This window comes from Juglans microcarpa x Juglans regia, chromosome 7D (genome assembly GCF_004785595.1).
Source record: "Juglans microcarpa x Juglans regia isolate MS1-56 chromosome 7D, Jm3101_v1.0, whole genome shotgun sequence".
Taxonomy (NCBI): domain Eukaryota; kingdom Viridiplantae; phylum Streptophyta; class Magnoliopsida; order Fagales; family Juglandaceae; genus Juglans; species Juglans microcarpa x Juglans regia.
In genome coordinates, this window is record NC_054606.1 from 8,509,757 (window position 1) to 8,528,064 (window position 18,308).

Consider the following 18,308-nt stretch of genomic DNA (forward strand, 5'->3'; position numbering starts at 1 on the left):
TTTATTTTTTAGTTTATTTTTTGTGAGTTTAACTTTTATATGAAATCTTTAATTAATGTTACGTGTACGGTAACAAATTAAGAATATGATAAATAAATTTTTTTTCTTTTATAATTTAGAAAGAAATAGACATAGTATCTGAATTTTATGTCAACTATGAGCTCAAATCTATTATATATAACTAAATTATAAAAAATATTTAGATAAGAAAATTTATAAACAATCACAATCATGGTAATTACGTTTTTATTTTTTGTGAAATGAAGGCTATTATTTTTTGTAAAAATTTTATATGCAGTCACTTTTATGTATTCTTTTATATATTTTATTAATGTGATTAACTGTATCATTTTTTTAATATAAAATAATTATTTTGATCAATCATATCAATGAAATGTATAAAGAATACATAAAAATGATTGTATAAAGTATAACTCTTATGTCTCGCTTGATTACGCAGTTCAAAAGAAATATTTTGTTAAAAATTGAATAAAATATTATTATAATATAATTTTTATTTTAGTATTTAAAATTATTAAATTATTTATTATATTTTATATTAAAATTTAAAAAAATTATAATAATTATATAAAATAAAATAAAATAAAATAAGATAGTTTAATTTTATGGGACCGAAATTCAGAATGCACAGACAAAACGAGCAGGACCAATTCGTTACAAAGTGGGGGGATCAGTTTTTAAAACTTTTTACCGGAGGGATGGGTTTATAATTAGGGCAAATCGGGACAATCCGTGAAATAAATACTTCCCCTTTCCGTGGATTTCTCTCGCCCTCGTCTTCTCTCGCCGTCTCGCGCTTCGCATTTTTCATCCACAGAGCAGGTGAGTCCTCGTTTTCTTATCTCTTAAGTTGTGGCCCGAAATTGTTCTTATAGAATATCGTGCGCTGGATTATTCTTATTTTGTGATAGGATCTCTGATCCAATCGGTAGAGTAAGTTGGGGCTGTTTTGTGCGTTTATTTTGATTTATCATTCTTTCGGTTGATGAGATTTCATTGATTGTCCATATGGAAGAATTGTTGACCCGGGCTATGTGGTCGCTGGGAAAACGGTGCGGAAATGGAAAAACAAAAAGAGATCCGCTTTGCCCGTGTTGGGATTTTCATTACTTGGAATCCGATAAATAGATTTCCGTACTCGATTTGGTTAGATTAAGAAAACAAAACTTGGTTATGAATTATGAGGCACCTTATACAAAGAAAAAGACAATACTAGACTCCATCTTTCGTGATTTTCTTCTATTTTGTAACGATACAGTAAGATTGTGTATCCTCAGGATTGTTTTTTAAATGTTGGTTGGAATAAGAAATCAACTGGTTGATGAATTATTGCTTTCTCTTTGTCTAAGCAGCATTCAATATTCAGGTTTGACCTCTTCTATAAATCATCCTAGACTAGGTTGTGTTTGAATTTCTTGTGTAGATTAGGATGCTGATTTTCCCTTCTTCTACTTTGTCAATTTCATTGAAACGTGTTAAGGTCTTTAATGATGGTAATAGCAATGGTTTTTTTCTCTGTCTTGGGATTGTATTTTCGGCTGGCAGTAGCCTTGGTATGAGTCTGCAAAATTGGCATAGGTATGGCATAGTAATGCAAGGATTGCAGATGTTGGCAAATTTTAAATCAGCATTCCATGGATGCATGGAGCAGGTTTATGCCTTAATACTTCTGTTGAAAAAGATTGTAAAGCTTTATTTTCTTAGAAAGGTAAATTTAAAAAGGTAAAAGAAGAGTTTTCTGTCAATCCATGCCCTTCTTCTAGCAGTAGCATTGCAATGTGGCCTTGGCCTTTGTATTGCAGTCCATATCGTTTTGTTACCCTTTTTCCATCAATTTCTCTATATGTCAAGTGGACAATGAAGATTAAGGCTTGGGGGAGTGTAGGACAAGTGGCTCTTAATTAGGATGAGGTGGCTAAGGTTATTTTTCCCTTCTTTTTTTTGTATTATTTTTAGGTTTTCCTTGTGACTTTTGAACTCCTAATTTTTGGGGTTTTCTAATTTTTGAAGCTTAAATAATTGAGATCTTAGTTAAAGGAGGGTTAAATAATTGAGATCATTAATTAAGCATATTTAAATTCCATACTTTTCATCCAATCATTTGCTTAGCTTTCCATGAAAAAACAAAAACAAAAACCAAACAACTTTACAACAACTGAGAATAACTAAAAATTTTTAAACACTTTCAAATCTACCTACATAGTCTCACAAGCCCAAATACAAAACGTATCTGGAGAATTTTTTATCCAAACAATTTCTCAATTTTCCTATCCACTTTCACAAAACTCAATAAACACGTCGCAAAATCCTTTTTTAAGAATTCTCAAAAGTTCTTAAAATTTTCATTATCCAAACATGCTCTTTGCTCTTTGTGCGCTCAAGATTTTAAAGAGAGGCATGTTCCTTCTTCAATCTATCATTTGGTTCCCTACTTTCATCAATCCCTAACAGCATCAAGAAAGAAGATGATGGTTTGATGGTAGGACAAAATAAAGATCTTTTCCTAGTGTCAAAAGTCTTCGTTATTATAATAGTATATCACCAAAAGCTGAGGAGGATGATAAGTATCAAAAGTAAAGCTTGGACCCTTTTGCTTCTTGATGATTTCATGTTCAACTTTCCAGTAACCTTAGGTTTGGTAATATTGTTGAATTAAGTTGTACTAAAAGAATTCTCTTTTTACTGTTCTTTCTTAACTTAAAACAATGAATTTGATTTCATTATAAGACTTGTTGAAAACTCAACTTCTCTTTACACTTAATGTGGACTATGCTTGGCGCAATATTTAACATAATTTAAGCCTGTATACTTCTAGTGTACTTGGGCATACACTTTTATTTATAAGATCTTCGATTACTTGTAATAATTCATAACTTAAGCGTTCGAAGCAAAAACTTGAGGCCATAGGGAGTTTCTATGCCTTGAGGGCAATAATGATGACAAGTCTGTTATATAGGATGGGGATAAGAATTTGTATGCTTCAAAGAGCTTCTCCCTCTATATCTTTCATTTCTTTGATCAAGCTACCCTTGTCTTAAAGCGGAAGAGGAGGTTATTAACCAATTGGAGCAAGTAGTATTCTACAATGTTATAAAAATGGCTTCTTACATTCACCATCGAACTTCTTTTTGAGCTATATAAGTTTATTCTATTTCATGAAAGAAGAGTTGGGGAAGCACCTATATGATCTGTTATTTTGTCCCATTTGATCCACCATATGGGTAAAATGATATTCCATGTGACACAACTATGACTTAATGATTTTAGGCTGGATACCTATTAGACCCTTTTGAAGCAGCTAGGATTTGAATAATAAATCCCTTAAGTAGATTAGGTCATTTTTTGGGCTGGGGTCATGCATAGAATAATCTTCATCCTTTTTTACTCTTGGAGAAAATTAAGTGGTAGCCCAAAAATTGCAGCAGTGTGAAATATGGGTCCTACTTGTCTTATATGGTGTAGGAAAGGAATGACGGAAATTCTCAGAGTTTGTGAGCGGACGCTGAAAGAGCTCAAAGCATTCTTTTTCAAAACTCTCTTCCTTTGGGCAACTTCTATAGACTTGAATTGATTGGAATCTCATGATTCTCTTGTATGTTTCTCTCCTTCTAGATAGGTGTCTTCTATACGTCCTATGTACTTAGGTTGTGCCTTTTGTACTGTTTAATGAAGGTTTTTTTTTATTTATTTAAAAGGGCCATTTCCGGTGATGTACGCTATTTCTAGCACTTCAAGTCTAAAGTGTTTTTAGGCTTGCATGATTATTCCTTCTTTGTGATCGTACAGGGTGGTCATGCATGACATGAAGGGTTAATGACTCACCCGTAATATCAGAATTTGAAAAGCCTGACATAGTTGAAGTGACGAGATTGAGATAAGTGCGTTCGAGCCTATAATGGTGAATGAAGAAAAATCCATTGTCGTGACTGGGGCCAAGGGTGATATGGTTGCCTATGAGCTCATGAAGATGAATGGTGATAAGTCTACACATATTACTAGAGTTGGGGTTGAAGAGAAGGAAGACCACATGATAAAAGATGCAAATGCTGACGGAAGTACACAACAAAAGGTAATGAGTGAAGAAGAAATGAACAAGGAGGTGAAGAATGAAGGTAATATTGAAAGGGATTCTAAGGAAAAGGTTAAAAAGTTGAAGAAGAGAATCAAAAGGAAGAAAATGGCCTCGAGGGCTATAAATGAAATGATTGCTAAGGATAGTGAGAAACCAGAATCTTCAAACACAATTAGCAAAAGGAAGATGATAACTATGGAAGTCGATGATGCTTTGGCTATTGAAGACGCAACTAAGCAACAATCACTGAACAAGAAACACAAGACGGAGAACATGCCCTTGAGTGTTTCTAATGAAGTGATTGTCAAGGATACTGAGAAGCCAAGTTCCTCAAACACAATTAGCAAAAAGGAGAAGATGGTTTTGAGGGTTATGGATTCCATGACCGAAGATGTGAATGGGACAAAATCATCAAACAAGAAGAGAAAGAAGAAGAAGGCTCTGAGGAATTATAAAGTAGTTGCTGAGGATACGGGCAAGCTAAATTTAGCAAAAACGGAAAAGAGGACTACAGATAAGGAGATTATGGGAATAATATTCATGTGTAGTTCCAAGACAAAGATTGATTGTTTTCGTTACAAGGTTTTAGGGTTGCCTGCAAGCAAGAAAGATATTGTACAAAAGATTTATACCGGCATGAAGCTCTTTTTGTTTGATTATGATTTGAAATTGATGTATGGAATCTACAAAGCCGTGGGACGCGGGGGTTATAACATTGAGCCTAAAGCTTTCAAGTCTGGGTTCCCAGCTCAGGTTAGTAATCAATTTTAATATCAACTTTGAGTACTTGATACAAACGTTTGATTCTTCATGATTATGAAGGCTCTTGCTTTTACTTTATTGTTCAAAATTTATTGGACAAGTGCTTTTAAACATGGTTGTTTGGACATAAAAGGTTTTTCAAAGAGTATTTTCTACATTTCTTATGTTTGGTGGGACAAATTGTCAATCAATGGGAATTGCTTGTGGGTCAACTCTAATATTTATATTGTGGACCTTAAAATAGCTTATTCCTCTTCAAAGGGATTAGCTATTTTTCACAACTCGTCCCTTTCTTCCCCTCTTTTACCTTAAAAAGAAAAACTCTTTCGCCCCATCGCAGCTAGTGGCACCACCTCTTTCACTTGTAGCCATCTTATTGTTTGCAACCTCTCCTCAATTTCTAAAACCCTAATCCTTGCAACACCTTTGACTGTCATGAATACCCTTGATCCAATCACCCTTTGAATTTTCCCCTTCCCTTTTGAATATATAGCATGACATCCCTAGTGGCACAACCCCTTCACTTGCATGACTTAGGCCCCGTTTGGTTGCAAGATTCAGTTGAGATCAACTCAGTTCAGTCTAATTTTAAGCTGAGTTTAACATCCAAACACCTAATTTTCAAATTTATAAACTCATCTCAACTCAAAATCTCCTTACATGTGGGACCCACAACCTTTTTCAACTTAACACATTTTTATACGTGGGACCCACAACTCTTTTCAATTTTTCATAAATAGTATTAAACTCATCTTAACATCCAAACACATCTAAACTCATTTTAGATGGACCCCACATAACTCACTCCACTTACTCAACTCACTACTTTTTATAAAAACTTAGCTCAGCTCAATATTCAAATACAGCCTTAGCCATCCTATTGTAAGTTGCCATACCTATAAAAAAAAAAAATTGTAAGTTGCCACTTGCATCCCTTTGGAAGGCCAATGGATTATGTGAGTGTTTTTTATTCACAAAAAACTTCTTGTGACCCATGACATTAATGTTCCACAATCATTTTGCCCTTGCTAGCCCACCACCACCTAAGGCCATGGTTGGTCATCATCTATGAAGTTAGTTGAGGTGAATGAGTGGTCTTAAGGTTGTTTATGGTATTGCTTGACTAGCAATGTTGTAATTTTTTGTGAGTTTTGATTCACGAAAAGCACTTTTTATAATTTTTATAAAAATTAAATATAAAATATCCTTTCAAGACCTAGAAAATGATGTTAACTCGTAAGGAAATTATTTGTACAACCCTAGGATGTGCTAGCCCCATGTATTTACTTTGGAAAAAGTTGGGCAAATCTAGGACTCACATGAAAAACCCATTTTTTCATGGTGGGTCTCAATTTTTTTAAAGAGTGTGTGGGGCCTGCACAACTTAGGACTGTATCATTTGTCTTACAAATATTTTAGTATTAATTTACATATAAGATCATTTACTTACCATGGCGTGACATGTCATATGTGATGCATATGCTTTGAACTCAATTTAATAGTCCAAGCTGGCTTTCTAGGTGGATTGATATTTGATTGCATAGGGATACCTACATTGTGTGGGCCTTTAATGTTTTATGTCATGGCCTTTTTGGTAGATTTTGATTCAACTGCATACTTCAATTTGATTTTGGGTATTAGACGTCATAGATGTGCATATTTAGTAAAGAATGGTATAATTATATCAAATACTATGTCTAAACCTTCTATTTTTTTTAAGTAAGAAACTTTATTGAATAGATTGAAATTAGGCAATGCCCAAGTATACAAGAAGTATACAAAGTGAGACACCTAGTTACAATCTAGTAATCTGGAAAGAAGAAAGAAACTCATGAATATTCCCACCCTTCAATACAATAGCTACTATGTCTAAACTTTTCATGCAATTAGAGTACCCATACAAAATATAATTAGATGATTACTTGATTGTCGCGTTGCATAATACTCTAATAAATTGAGTTAATAGGCCAAACATATTACCACCTTGCTTTGTCTTTTGTTGTATTTTATCGATGTTATGTTATTATACATCATTTTAGAAATGTGCATTTTACTTGAATCAGGCATGTACTTACACTTTTCACTTAGTGCATAAGCTCTAGACAGCGTTTGTGCTTAAGTGTGTCTTAACACTTTCATCGTCACTGATTTTATCATTCATAGACCAAATGATACAATTTCCATTTTTGCCAAAGTCTATACAAAGTTACTTGTCTTAAACCAAAGACCTAAAGTAAAAGGTTTCTCCAATGTTTATTGTGATATTACCTTTCAATCCATGCATCTTTATTTCCATTGATGTTTGTAACTCCCCGTCCCCCTAGGTTTAAGAATAACATCATTTTTTGAAATCTAGATGAACCTGAATGTTGCTAACCTTTAAAACCATATACATTACATAGAAGCCCAGTATAAAAGATTCCATAATTTAAAATAAAGCATACTTCATTAAAATTTAAAGGAGAGTGGAAGTACTTATTGAAAATCATTTAAGTCTCGTACTTGAAAAAATAAATTTAATGATTGAAAACGTAAAACTAAGGGGATACTTGGGGAATGAGATGAGATGAGAATTTTGTTAATAATAGTAAGATGGTTTGTGAATAGTAATGAGATAGTTTGAGTTAAGTATTTACTGGATTTTGAAAAATGAGAGAAAAAATTGAATAAAAAATATTGTTAAGTTAACTATTGTTAGAATATGATTTTGTAATATTATTTTTATTTTGGAATTTGTGAAAATTGAATTGTTTTTTGTTTGAAAATTTGGAAAAATTATAATGATTAATTTGAAAAAGCATTAATTTGAAAGTGTTTGTATTTGAATGATGTCTAGGAAGGAGATGAGATTGAAAGAGTTTCCAAACATCCCCTAAATATCTCAAACTGTCTGGGCCTTTGTATCATCTCCCTAAGTCAAGTTCCATCCTACAACATCTGTCTCACAATGACCATAACCTAGGTGGTTAAAACACATTTAAAATATAGAAAAAAATGAGTTGAATACTCAATAAGTAATACATAATGCAGTAAAAATAATATAAATATAGGATTTCCTTGAAAAATGTGCATACTTAATACCTTTTTTATTTTTTATTTTTTATCTAGTGCATACTTAATACTTATAGTAACATAAACATGTAACATGTACTATGAATAACTCATTGAACTTGTCTTTTCCTTTCATTAATGGCCAACACACCTTAACCCCCATGTGGGGGGTTGTGCATTGGTTCCACTGCCTGTGGCCGCAAGGGGAGCCGCTTAACTTATCATAAGAAACTATGGTGGACTACGCTTAGGTCTATGGCTTGCACATCCTCCCATAATTGCATTAGTACCATGCATTTTTTACGGCCATTTTTAAAGCTTCTTTCCTAACTTATCTTTTATCTTTCATATCATAATGCATGCAGACCACATAATGACATAGCTCATCGTTATCATAATTGAAAACATATTATGATGCATGTGAAACACATAATAACGTGATATTCAAAAATCACTTTCTTCATAACGTGATACGTAAAAAGGGGCTTTCAATAAAGGGTCATACACACATAATACTTTAAAAACATTGTTTACCATACATATTTTTTAGCAGTAAAACATCGTTTACCATACATATAAGGGTATTATCATGCTGCTTACATAATTTAGAAAATATGCAAGACAGCATGATCGTATTACTTACCTTGCAACTTTGGACATCAATTAGCACATCGATAATCACCTATTCAATAAATATGTAATCAAGTCAATTTGTAATCTCATATATCATCGCTTTAAAAACTAAAACTTCTCTTAGTTGGACTACCCGAATGCATATTGACTTCCTAAACATTCAATTAGCCCTTAACTTTTGCTAGATCACTTTAGTCATTTTAGTCCATCATCTTCCCTCGCAATTCATACCTCTGCACAATAAGATCTTCAAACCTAATTATTGTTTAAGCAATCCCGTGACTATGCATGCTATTAACACTAGTCTTTGAGTTCACATGACCCTATCTTCAATGCATCCATCCATGTTCAAGCATATACTATGCTGCCCAAATTGCTTATGATCTCTCTTTGTAAAATCTGTCCCAATGTTTAAACCGTCAAAATCATAAGTCTAACTCCTCAAATATGCATGATTTCATTCAAATAATCTTCCTATATGTATGCTTGTCCAACCCTGTGTATAAACATGCATTCTAATGCCATAAACTTAATTCTAGCATGTGTAATTCCTAGCCCTTTATGAAATCCGAATTTCACTATTTTCATTTGATCTCATGGCATTAGTCTAGTATACCTATCATGAAAGAGAGAGAGAGAGAGAGAGAGAGAGAGAGAGAGAGAGAGAGAGAGTTACCTAAAGGAAGAGCTTGATCCAAAGGTTGGGTTGGAGTACACAGCTTTGCTAAGTGGTTTGGATCTTGATCTTCTTGCTTAGGGGGTGAATGTTGTAGCAAGGGTTATGGGACTTAAGGTTTTTGATTTTACCACAAAATTTAAGAGAATTTTGTGGCCTTTGACGGGGCCATGCTTAGGGCTCATGTCATGGTAGACAGGCTCTCATATGGGGTCGATAGAGTTTGGAGGGTGTTGTAGTCCTAGTGTTGTGGGATTAATGGAGTGTTTGAATATGATTTGGAGCCATAGTTGACTAGGAGTTGTGGCTGCCTGTTAGGGACCTCGGTCAAGTTCCTAAACATTATGATCTCCTCGCCTAGGATCTCCTTATGTTGACCAAGAGCCTGTTCCTCTCTTGCTTGGTTCTCGACAAAGGTCACAAGATGGCTACTTTGGTAGAGTGAGGTTAGGTGTTTAGGCTTGTCATGGCATGTGGGTTGATGGGAATGATGATGGCGTGTAAGGGTTGCAATGGATGATGGAGTCGCACAACAATGGATGAATCTAGGGTTGGCGCCACATAGGGTTTAGGTTTAGGGTTGGATGAAGGAAGATGGAATTAGGGCTAGATGTTGGGCGGCTAGGGTGGACGGCAATAAGGAATGGATTGAGTGATTGGTTGAGAGATTTTAGGAATGATTCCTAAAATCTTGGAACTCTAATAAGGAAGGATATGGCCGGTTATGGGTGTAGATATGGTCAACTAGGGTTCCTAAATTATAGGAACCCCAATATGGAATGGGAGGTGGGCGGCTAGGGTTAATCCAATTAAGGCAAGTGTTGGCCGAAAATTGGACTTGGATTCAAATGTGAGGATGTTTCGGCTAGGGCAAACAAGGATGGAAGATGGGTAAATATGGGAATGTCGTGTATGGAAGTGGGGATTTGGCTAGGGTTTTATGAGAGTGGCGGCAAGGCTATGTATGGAAAGTGGACCTAGGCAAACACTATAGTGGGCGGCACTAAGTGTTTGGATGGATCAAATGAGGCAAATGATGGACTTTTGCCAATGAACAATCCGAAGAACACAATGTTTTCTCAAGAACAATTCAAGAACAATTCACGAGCAATGCACATAAATAACAATATCAATGGAGAGAAAATGGAAGACAAGAGAATGAATGAATATTATTCATAAGATTGATAAATTGAACTACACTTATTTACGAATTGCAAAGTGTGATTTTCTCCTTAGGGATTCACGAATTGCACCCCAAAGAGCCCAAGTGCTAAGCACCGAAATGTATGATCTTAAGAACAAAGCCGTGCAAAAGGAATTTTTCAAAAGATGTAAAAGAAAAGACTAAGGGTTCTATTTATAAGAGTTACAATTTGGAAACCCCCAATAGGTCCCTTGGAAATAAATAAATAAAAATAAATTAAATAAAAAAGAAATAACATAGAAGCATGGGCCAAGTTGGTCGAGGCATGCATGAGCCCATGGTGGCTAGAATGGTGCATGGCGGTCTTCGGATTGGTCCATGGCTAGGTGGCACAACATGGCTTGCTGATGGGCATGGCATGGTGCCATGCATGGGCCTGCTAGTGGGCATGGTCTGGTGCCATGCAAGGCCTACTGATGGTGAGCCATGTGTGCGTGCTGCATGGCCCAGGCTGGTGGCCTGGGTGTTGGGCTGCAAGGCATGGGTTGGAGTCATGAGCTGAATGGCATGCCTGGTGGGCATGCCACTGGCTTAGCCTGCAAGGCACGGGCTGGAGCTTGCGCTGGATGGCATGCCTGCAAGGGCATGCCACTAGCCTTGCTGCTGTGCGGCGTGGGCTGCATGCTGGGGCGTGCACAGGGAGGCACGTTTGGGCGAGCTTGTGCGTGGGTGCGTGCAGAGGCGTGCGCAGGGCCGTGCTCGGCCACTAACCTCACTAGCCTGCATGCTAGGCGCTCCGTGCATGTCAACACGTGGGCCAAGGCATGCATGCATGCTGGGTGCCCCATGCGTGTCACGGCACGGGCCAAGACATGCATGTAGGCTAGCCATGGTGCTGTCCTTGCCTTCCAAGGGCAATGTCGAGGCTTGTCCTGAGGCTACTTTTCTAGGGGTTTTAACACTGCCTTAGGTGTTCTGGTTGCATTAGGAGTTGTGGGAGGGGAAGTGAGTCACATGTTATTAGCGTAAGTGACCATTGAGACTTCAAGCGACATCTTTCAGACTGTTAACTGATGGAATGTTCGTCTTGCCACCACGCCGCAAAACGGGAGCTCGCATTGGGAGTTGTGGTTGGAGTAGGAATAGGTGACTTGTAGTTGGAGTAGAAAGACTTGTGCTTGCACCTAGAAGTGTAGTGCAAGTAGATTCCAGGTATAATCTATGTGGGCTCACTTTCATGGGCTATCGATGGGCTTGGCAAGGATAATACTTGGATTTGCTCATCCTTGCATGGGCCTAGTGGGTTTCTAGATCTTCATAAAATTAATCATCCATAATCCTAGGTGCCTAATAATTAACCTCAAGGAATGAACGCCAATCTAACCCCAAGTTAATCTCCAAGGCTACGTTTGGATGTTGAACTGAATTGAGTTGAGTTGAGATAATAAAATATTGTTAGAATATTATTTTTTAATATTATTATTATTTTGGGATTTGAAAAAGTTAAATTATTTATTATATTTTGTATTGAAATTTGAAAAAGTTGTAATGATGAGTTGAGGAAGCAAACGAAGCATAAAAATAGAAACCCTACTTGTATTGTAAACCTAACTTTCCTAAATTAGAAACCTCAAGAGTTCGGGGTGTTGCAATGTTCCATCTTGATGTGTACATATAATTAGCCTGTAGGTGTAAAGATCGAAAGTTACAAACAAAATCGGAGATACTTTTTGTGTGATGTCTGCTTTGAAAACTTGTACCTTGATTTACGAGGTATTTAAGTTGTGGAATCCACTAATATGGATCCCATAATGATGAAAAACTGCTGGCGTTGCATTTTAACTTTCTCATAACTATAATATAGCAAGTGGTATGTTGACACACCTGGCTTGCAAGTAGCAAAACTCTGTATGGTAATGGTAATTTAGAATTTGACGAGACAAATATTTATGAAGGTTGATAGGAATATTGATTTCTCTTAATAATAATGTGTACTCTATTGCTGAGTTTTTTTTTATCTGTTTGCTTAGTTAAAAATATAGAGGGATAAATCATTTTTAAAAGTTTATGAAGGATTGCAAAAGAACATCAGTGTGCAATTGGTAATTTGAATTCTGTTTAACATTATATTTAACTCAATTGTGAATGTCAACCCTTTTGTAGTAATGAATGTGGACAATTTAAGTTGTTATTATTGATAGAATCTTTTGAGGAGAAGGGGAAGATTTTTTTTTTTTTTTTTGGGGGGGGGGGGGGTTCTCTTGCTGTGAACATGGCTCCGCTGCTGCCATTTCCCATACCATTCAGATTTTGTTTTCTTGAATTGTTGTGATAACTTTGTTCTTTTTCTAGTGATTGTTTTTGTTCTCAAAATGGCATTTTGTTCTTCTTGGTTTGGACTAAAGTTCTCTCCTGTCTTCCATTTTAAGTAGAAATTCTGGTCTAGGATAGTAATTGCAATATATTCCATGGTGGTCATCACTCGACCAAAGTGTCTTTGCTGCCCTTGTAATTTGCTGTGAAAGTAAATATCTCTGCATTTGTCCACTGTTTATAGAATGGTAAAGAGAACTAAGGAGGTGGAGAAAGAATATAATTTTCATGCTAGTAAATTATTGCCTTTCTTTCTTTATCCTCTCGTTTTCTTTGGGGTGACCTGACCTGGGGGTAGTATGGCATTTGAAAGAAAGAAAGAAAGGGGAAAAAACATAGTTTAGTCTTTGTGGCCATTGCTAACTATCCATGAATTTTGTCCTTGCGATGAAACCTTTATTCCTGATCTAAAGTTATAGTGGAAAGTTTGAGGAAATAATAATGAGGGAAGTTTATGGTAGGTGCGCTTTACTGTTTTGGAGGATTGCTTGCCGGTGGCAGAGGAGAAGTTTAAAAAGGTCATCAAGGATAATTATTACGAGAAGAACAAGTTCAACTGTCAATTGACCTCTGAACAGGTCTGATTTGGTTTCCTATGAAAGATATTTGAGCAGGAATTTTTTATGGCTTCATATTACAAAGCGGTAGTGTTTGTCTGCATTTTATGCTAATTGATAGTGAGTGCATCCTATACTGGTCAATAGGTGAAGAACCTGTGCAAGCTTTTCCAAGCTGCCAGCAAAGGTTCCAAGTCCAAACATTCAGGCAGAAGTTCCAGGGCAGAAACTCACCGAGAGATTAATAGAAGGCACAGGCAGGATCGAGAGAAGCCTAAACGGCACAACTGGGAGCAAGAGAGGGGCCCTGCTTTTGATGGAGGCCGCCTGTATGGAGAGAGACCTGTTGTATATGAAAGGGAGGCATTTCCATCTCGGGCAGTGCATTCAGTCCTACCCCCACCTTTCCGTCAACAATCGAGCCCTGCACTTCCTTTGCCATCTTATGCTTATGAGAGGGCCCCAAAGTTGGATAATTACAGACGGGACCCATTCAATGAACATTATGATCGACGGCTTTCAGATTTGGAACTGACACACCGAGATAGGATTGAACACCATGATCCCTACAGTTTATACAAGGAGCGTCTGCCGTACTATGATCCATTGTATTCTGCTGGTGCACAGCCTGAGTACCTTCTTGCAGGACCTCCGCGTGAGTATCATCCTCCTGCAGGAACTATATCTGAATTCAATGCATCATATGATGCTGCTGGTAGGCGGCCTGAGTACCGTCTTGCAGGACCCGCACATGAGTATCGTCCTCCTGCAGGAACTATATCTGAATTTGATGCATCATATGATGCTGCTGGTAGGCGACATGAGTACCGTCTTGCAGGACCAGCACGTGAATATCGTCCTCCTTCAGGCATACTACCTGAATACAGTCCACTACCACCTCTGTATCGATACTAGATCGGTATCAAGAACTGTGAAGACTTTGTCCAGGAGTTATTTGCTCCTAGTTTGTCCGTTGCTGAATTGTTGCAATGCAAATACTCGGAAGTGGCATGGACAGTTCCTAAAGAAAAGCTTTTAGATTCTATTTTTACTGCCCAACTATATGGAAAGGACACCGAGCTTTTAGTTTTTGTTCGATCATTTCCAGACTAGTTTATGCCATATTTCACTGTGGCGCCTTGGGATTTATCCAACATATGGTGGGGAATATTCTTGCTTTGGAGTCTTTCTTCTATTATTTTACCTGTTTGTTTGATCTCGGATGTTATCAAATTCTAATGTAGTCGTAGAGCAAAGACAATGGATAAAATGGTGACAATTGCTTTTATGTCTATGCTGGAAGCAACATATTGGTCGATAGATTTGGGGTAATTTTCCCAAGTATGATTTACGAATGCAGAGAGCATGCATGACAATGGAAACTTTAAAAGCACCTGTTCTCATCATGCGCATTAATTTATCTGTGATGAACAATTTCGCATGAAAAAAATATTATAACATTATGTGAAGAAAAATGGAGATTGGAACGTACACTACGTGGATATGTTTGAGTAAAGCTTTAAAATATAAGATAAATCATTAGAGAAATGCTTTGGGTCCCGAATTTGGGAACAAAAAAAATGTCCCGAATGAGATTTTTTTTTTTTTAACCGAATGATTAAAAAAATATTTTTTAATAACGTTGTAAATTTTTTATTTTTTTAAAAAATGTTTATGATGATTAAAAAAATACATAAAAAAAAAAAAAGAAAAAAATTACACCATTCGGACACTTTTTGGGTCCCGAATTGTAGCAGTACTCATATATTAATACCATGATTGATTTTTTTATTTTCATGGATCTACAAAGGTGGAGTCGTCGACGTCACATAGTTTGAGTCGTTATGTGAATGCAGAACATTTTTAAAAAAAAGTACGTTTCTGGTGCTGAAGTTATTTTCATCAATAATGTGGAGCAGAAAAAAAAAGAAAATTATATTTTTAAGTCGGTGTGTAAAGTACATCTAGTAAATTATTTACATAGCATAATTTGATTTGAAAAATAAATTTTAAAATTTAAAACATACAGATTAAATTTTCCTATTTAATTGATGTACGTGGATGACCTGCTTCACGAAGAGAATAATTCAAAAATAAACGATGCAATAATTTCTTGGAGAGCCATTTGGTAGGTATGGAGAACAAATCATATTCCATCAAGCTTGCCGAATGATTAGGGGCTATCAACGATGGTACACACAGATGGTGGCTTGGCCCGGCCGGGCTGTGTCTTTTGTTTTTGCATGGATGTGATATATAGCTGATTCCCTCACTATTTCCATTAAATAATTTTACAACTTTTTCCTTTGTTTTGTCATCTTGTTTTTGGAGCAAGTCTTTGTGCCCTGCCCTATAGGGTTTGTTTTTTATGGAAGGTAGTTGATTCGGTTGTTGGTGTAGTTGGTCTTTAATGGCCATCGAGCAGGTATACTGCACAGAAGAATTCAAGTAGGTATTTTGACCTAATTGCATTTGTAAAGAAAGAAGAAAGAAAGGAAATAGCACAATTAATCTGTGTACTGACTGATGCATTGATGGTGCAGCTGTGGGCGCATTTAAAACAAAAGAAAGTGTACCTGGATATGATGATGCCAATTCGCTTGCTTGAGAAACTTGAAAGCCATTTTGTGAAGGAGAGAATGGCGTAAAGTTTAAAGCTGCAACGCGCAGGCATGCAGAGTTTCATCAAAGTAGGGTGCATGTTTTAGCTAAAAATGGTCCCTACTTCCAACCAACGGTTTGAGAAGGACCCGGCAATGGTTCTCGATAATTAATTGCCTTTGCAAATGCTTTGCCAACTTCACATGAGTACACTTGTATCATAGAAGATCATTACTCATTAGTATTTCAGATCTAACATATTGGGGTTTGCCTCTTTATTTTCAGTAGCCTGGAGGGAAACATGTTTGGCACACAGGGAAAACGAAAAGAAAATCAAAGGAAGGAGGAGGAGATCACAAATCTCGAGACTTGGGTTGCAACTGCATCATCTTCTGCGTACTTTTCAAGATTTGAAATGACTAGATTGTTTACAAATGTTGTCCCCTTTTTAATTCAATGAGAATAATTTTGTCAGTTCATGTCATAAAAACACAATAATGCCCAACTAAATGAATAGTAATTGATGATTCAAGTGGAGGATATGTTATTTTCCATTAAAAAATGTTTGTCAGCTGCTCCTTCTATATGATATTTTCTTTTCTAACCATATAATAACCTAGAATACCTAAAAAAAAATGCTGGATTAATGTCTCCCTCCTGCTGCCATGCATCACTTTCTTCTACTTAACCTTATGACATAGGGAAGAATATTTTTACCTGAAATGAGGATCTGTCTTGATAATTCATTTATCAACTAGCTCTAAAATGAGTGCGGGTTCCATTTAAATTTAGAGATGAGTTGAGATAGTTTTAAATTAGTTGAATAAAATATTGTTAGAATATTATTTTTTAATATTATTATTATTTTAAAATTTAAAAAAATTAAATTTTTTATTATATTTTATATAAAAATTTAAAAAAATTATAAAAATAAAAATAAAATAAATTAAAATGAGTTGAAGTCAACTTTTCAATCCATACATGTGCATAATGTGGACGCCATTACTGGTTATATGCTGGAAAGGGGCGCCTGAGCTCTGTTATTCCTTCAGTAATTCTATGGCCACAAATAGAAAGCACGTCTTTCAAAATCAGAGAAGTAGTATTCTTTTAAGAGAAAAATTATTTAGTCAATTAGTAAATTTATTCTACGATGCAGTATATTTTTATTATAAAATAAATATAATATACTATATAACTTCACGTTAATTTATAAATTTATTTGTATAGAATCTTACAGCATTTGTCTTCTTTTAAACAGACAACAACAATAGTAAAAAAAAAACGCTTGTAAAATATTACAAAATAGCATATCTTTCCATTAAAACTCTAGTCTCATGTTCCAACTGTCATTTTACATCTCTATTTATTTTCAGAATCAATTTAATCTCAAACCCATTTTTTATTGTAAGTATAAGACGACCAGTCGGAAAACAAAGAAATCATTTTCCATGATGGGTTTTTTTTAAATCTTTCGATCTTTCCAACAATGAGTTGAACACTTTTACTGACAATCCTGTCCCCTTACCCTGCACTAGTCAAACAACTTGGTTTAAAGTTCCATGTCCCTCTGTCAGTGTCACTATCCATAATTCATACCAGAGTATTGGTCTTCCTCCCGAAAATTACACCAATCAGGGAAGCTTTTGCAGCCTCACAGCTAAACAACACAACACAATGATGGATATCTGATCCTGTGGTGTACCAATGAGTAATAGCCCCCCTCATCTCTCTCGTATCTTTATCTCATTTTCAAATCAGTTTGCCGGTAAATTTGACTATGAGTAAAGCCATGTTTATTCATTTAAGGCGGAATACAGTTTTTGTTCGATTTTTATCTTGAAATTCTAAACATTTCAATTCCATTCCCCGATAAGCTTTAAAGATAGTACGTACAATCTTTTCTTCCATATATGGGGCATGGCCCTCAAGCTGCTTTGACAAGGCATATGAGATGATGTATCGTCGTATCGAGGGCTTATTTTATAATAATATTAGGGCATCACATGGAGGGGATCGAGGAGAAGGATGAGTCACAGATAAGATAATGGATGATGTTAAAATTCTATGCATATTTGGTGGGGATACGTTTAGGCTTTGTTTGGTTGGTAACTTTATTTTAATTCATTTCAATTTATAATTATAATTTTTTTTAATTTTAATATAAAATATAATAAAAATTTTAACTTTTTTAAATTTTAAAATAATAATAATATTAAAATAAATATTTTATCATCTCAATTCAATTATATTCAACATTTAAATGCAGCCTTACTTTATCCTCGTTGCCAAGTTTTCTCTCACTCACATGCTTATCATGATTGTGTTTATCTTTCTTTCTTTCTTCATTTTTTCTTCTAGCTTACATGCATGCATGCACTCATTCTTAGCAACCGAGTGTGCGCAGCTTTTCAGTAG

General features: G+C 35.7%; 1 protein-coding gene across 1 annotated transcript; it reads left to right on the forward strand.

Annotated features, from left to right (window-relative positions):
• Positions 1-698: 698 nt before the first annotated feature.
• Positions 699-14,581, forward strand: LOC121240008. Its single transcript, XM_041137437.1, has 4 exons — positions 699-843; positions 3,808-4,846; positions 13,194-13,310; positions 13,437-14,581. The coding sequence occupies exons 2-4, from the start codon at positions 3,917-3,919 to the stop codon at positions 14,202-14,204; spliced, it is 1,815 nt and encodes a 604-aa protein (XP_040993371.1). The 5' UTR covers positions 699-843; positions 3,808-3,916; the 3' UTR covers positions 14,205-14,581.
• The last annotated feature ends 3,727 nt before the right edge of the window (positions 14,582-18,308 follow it).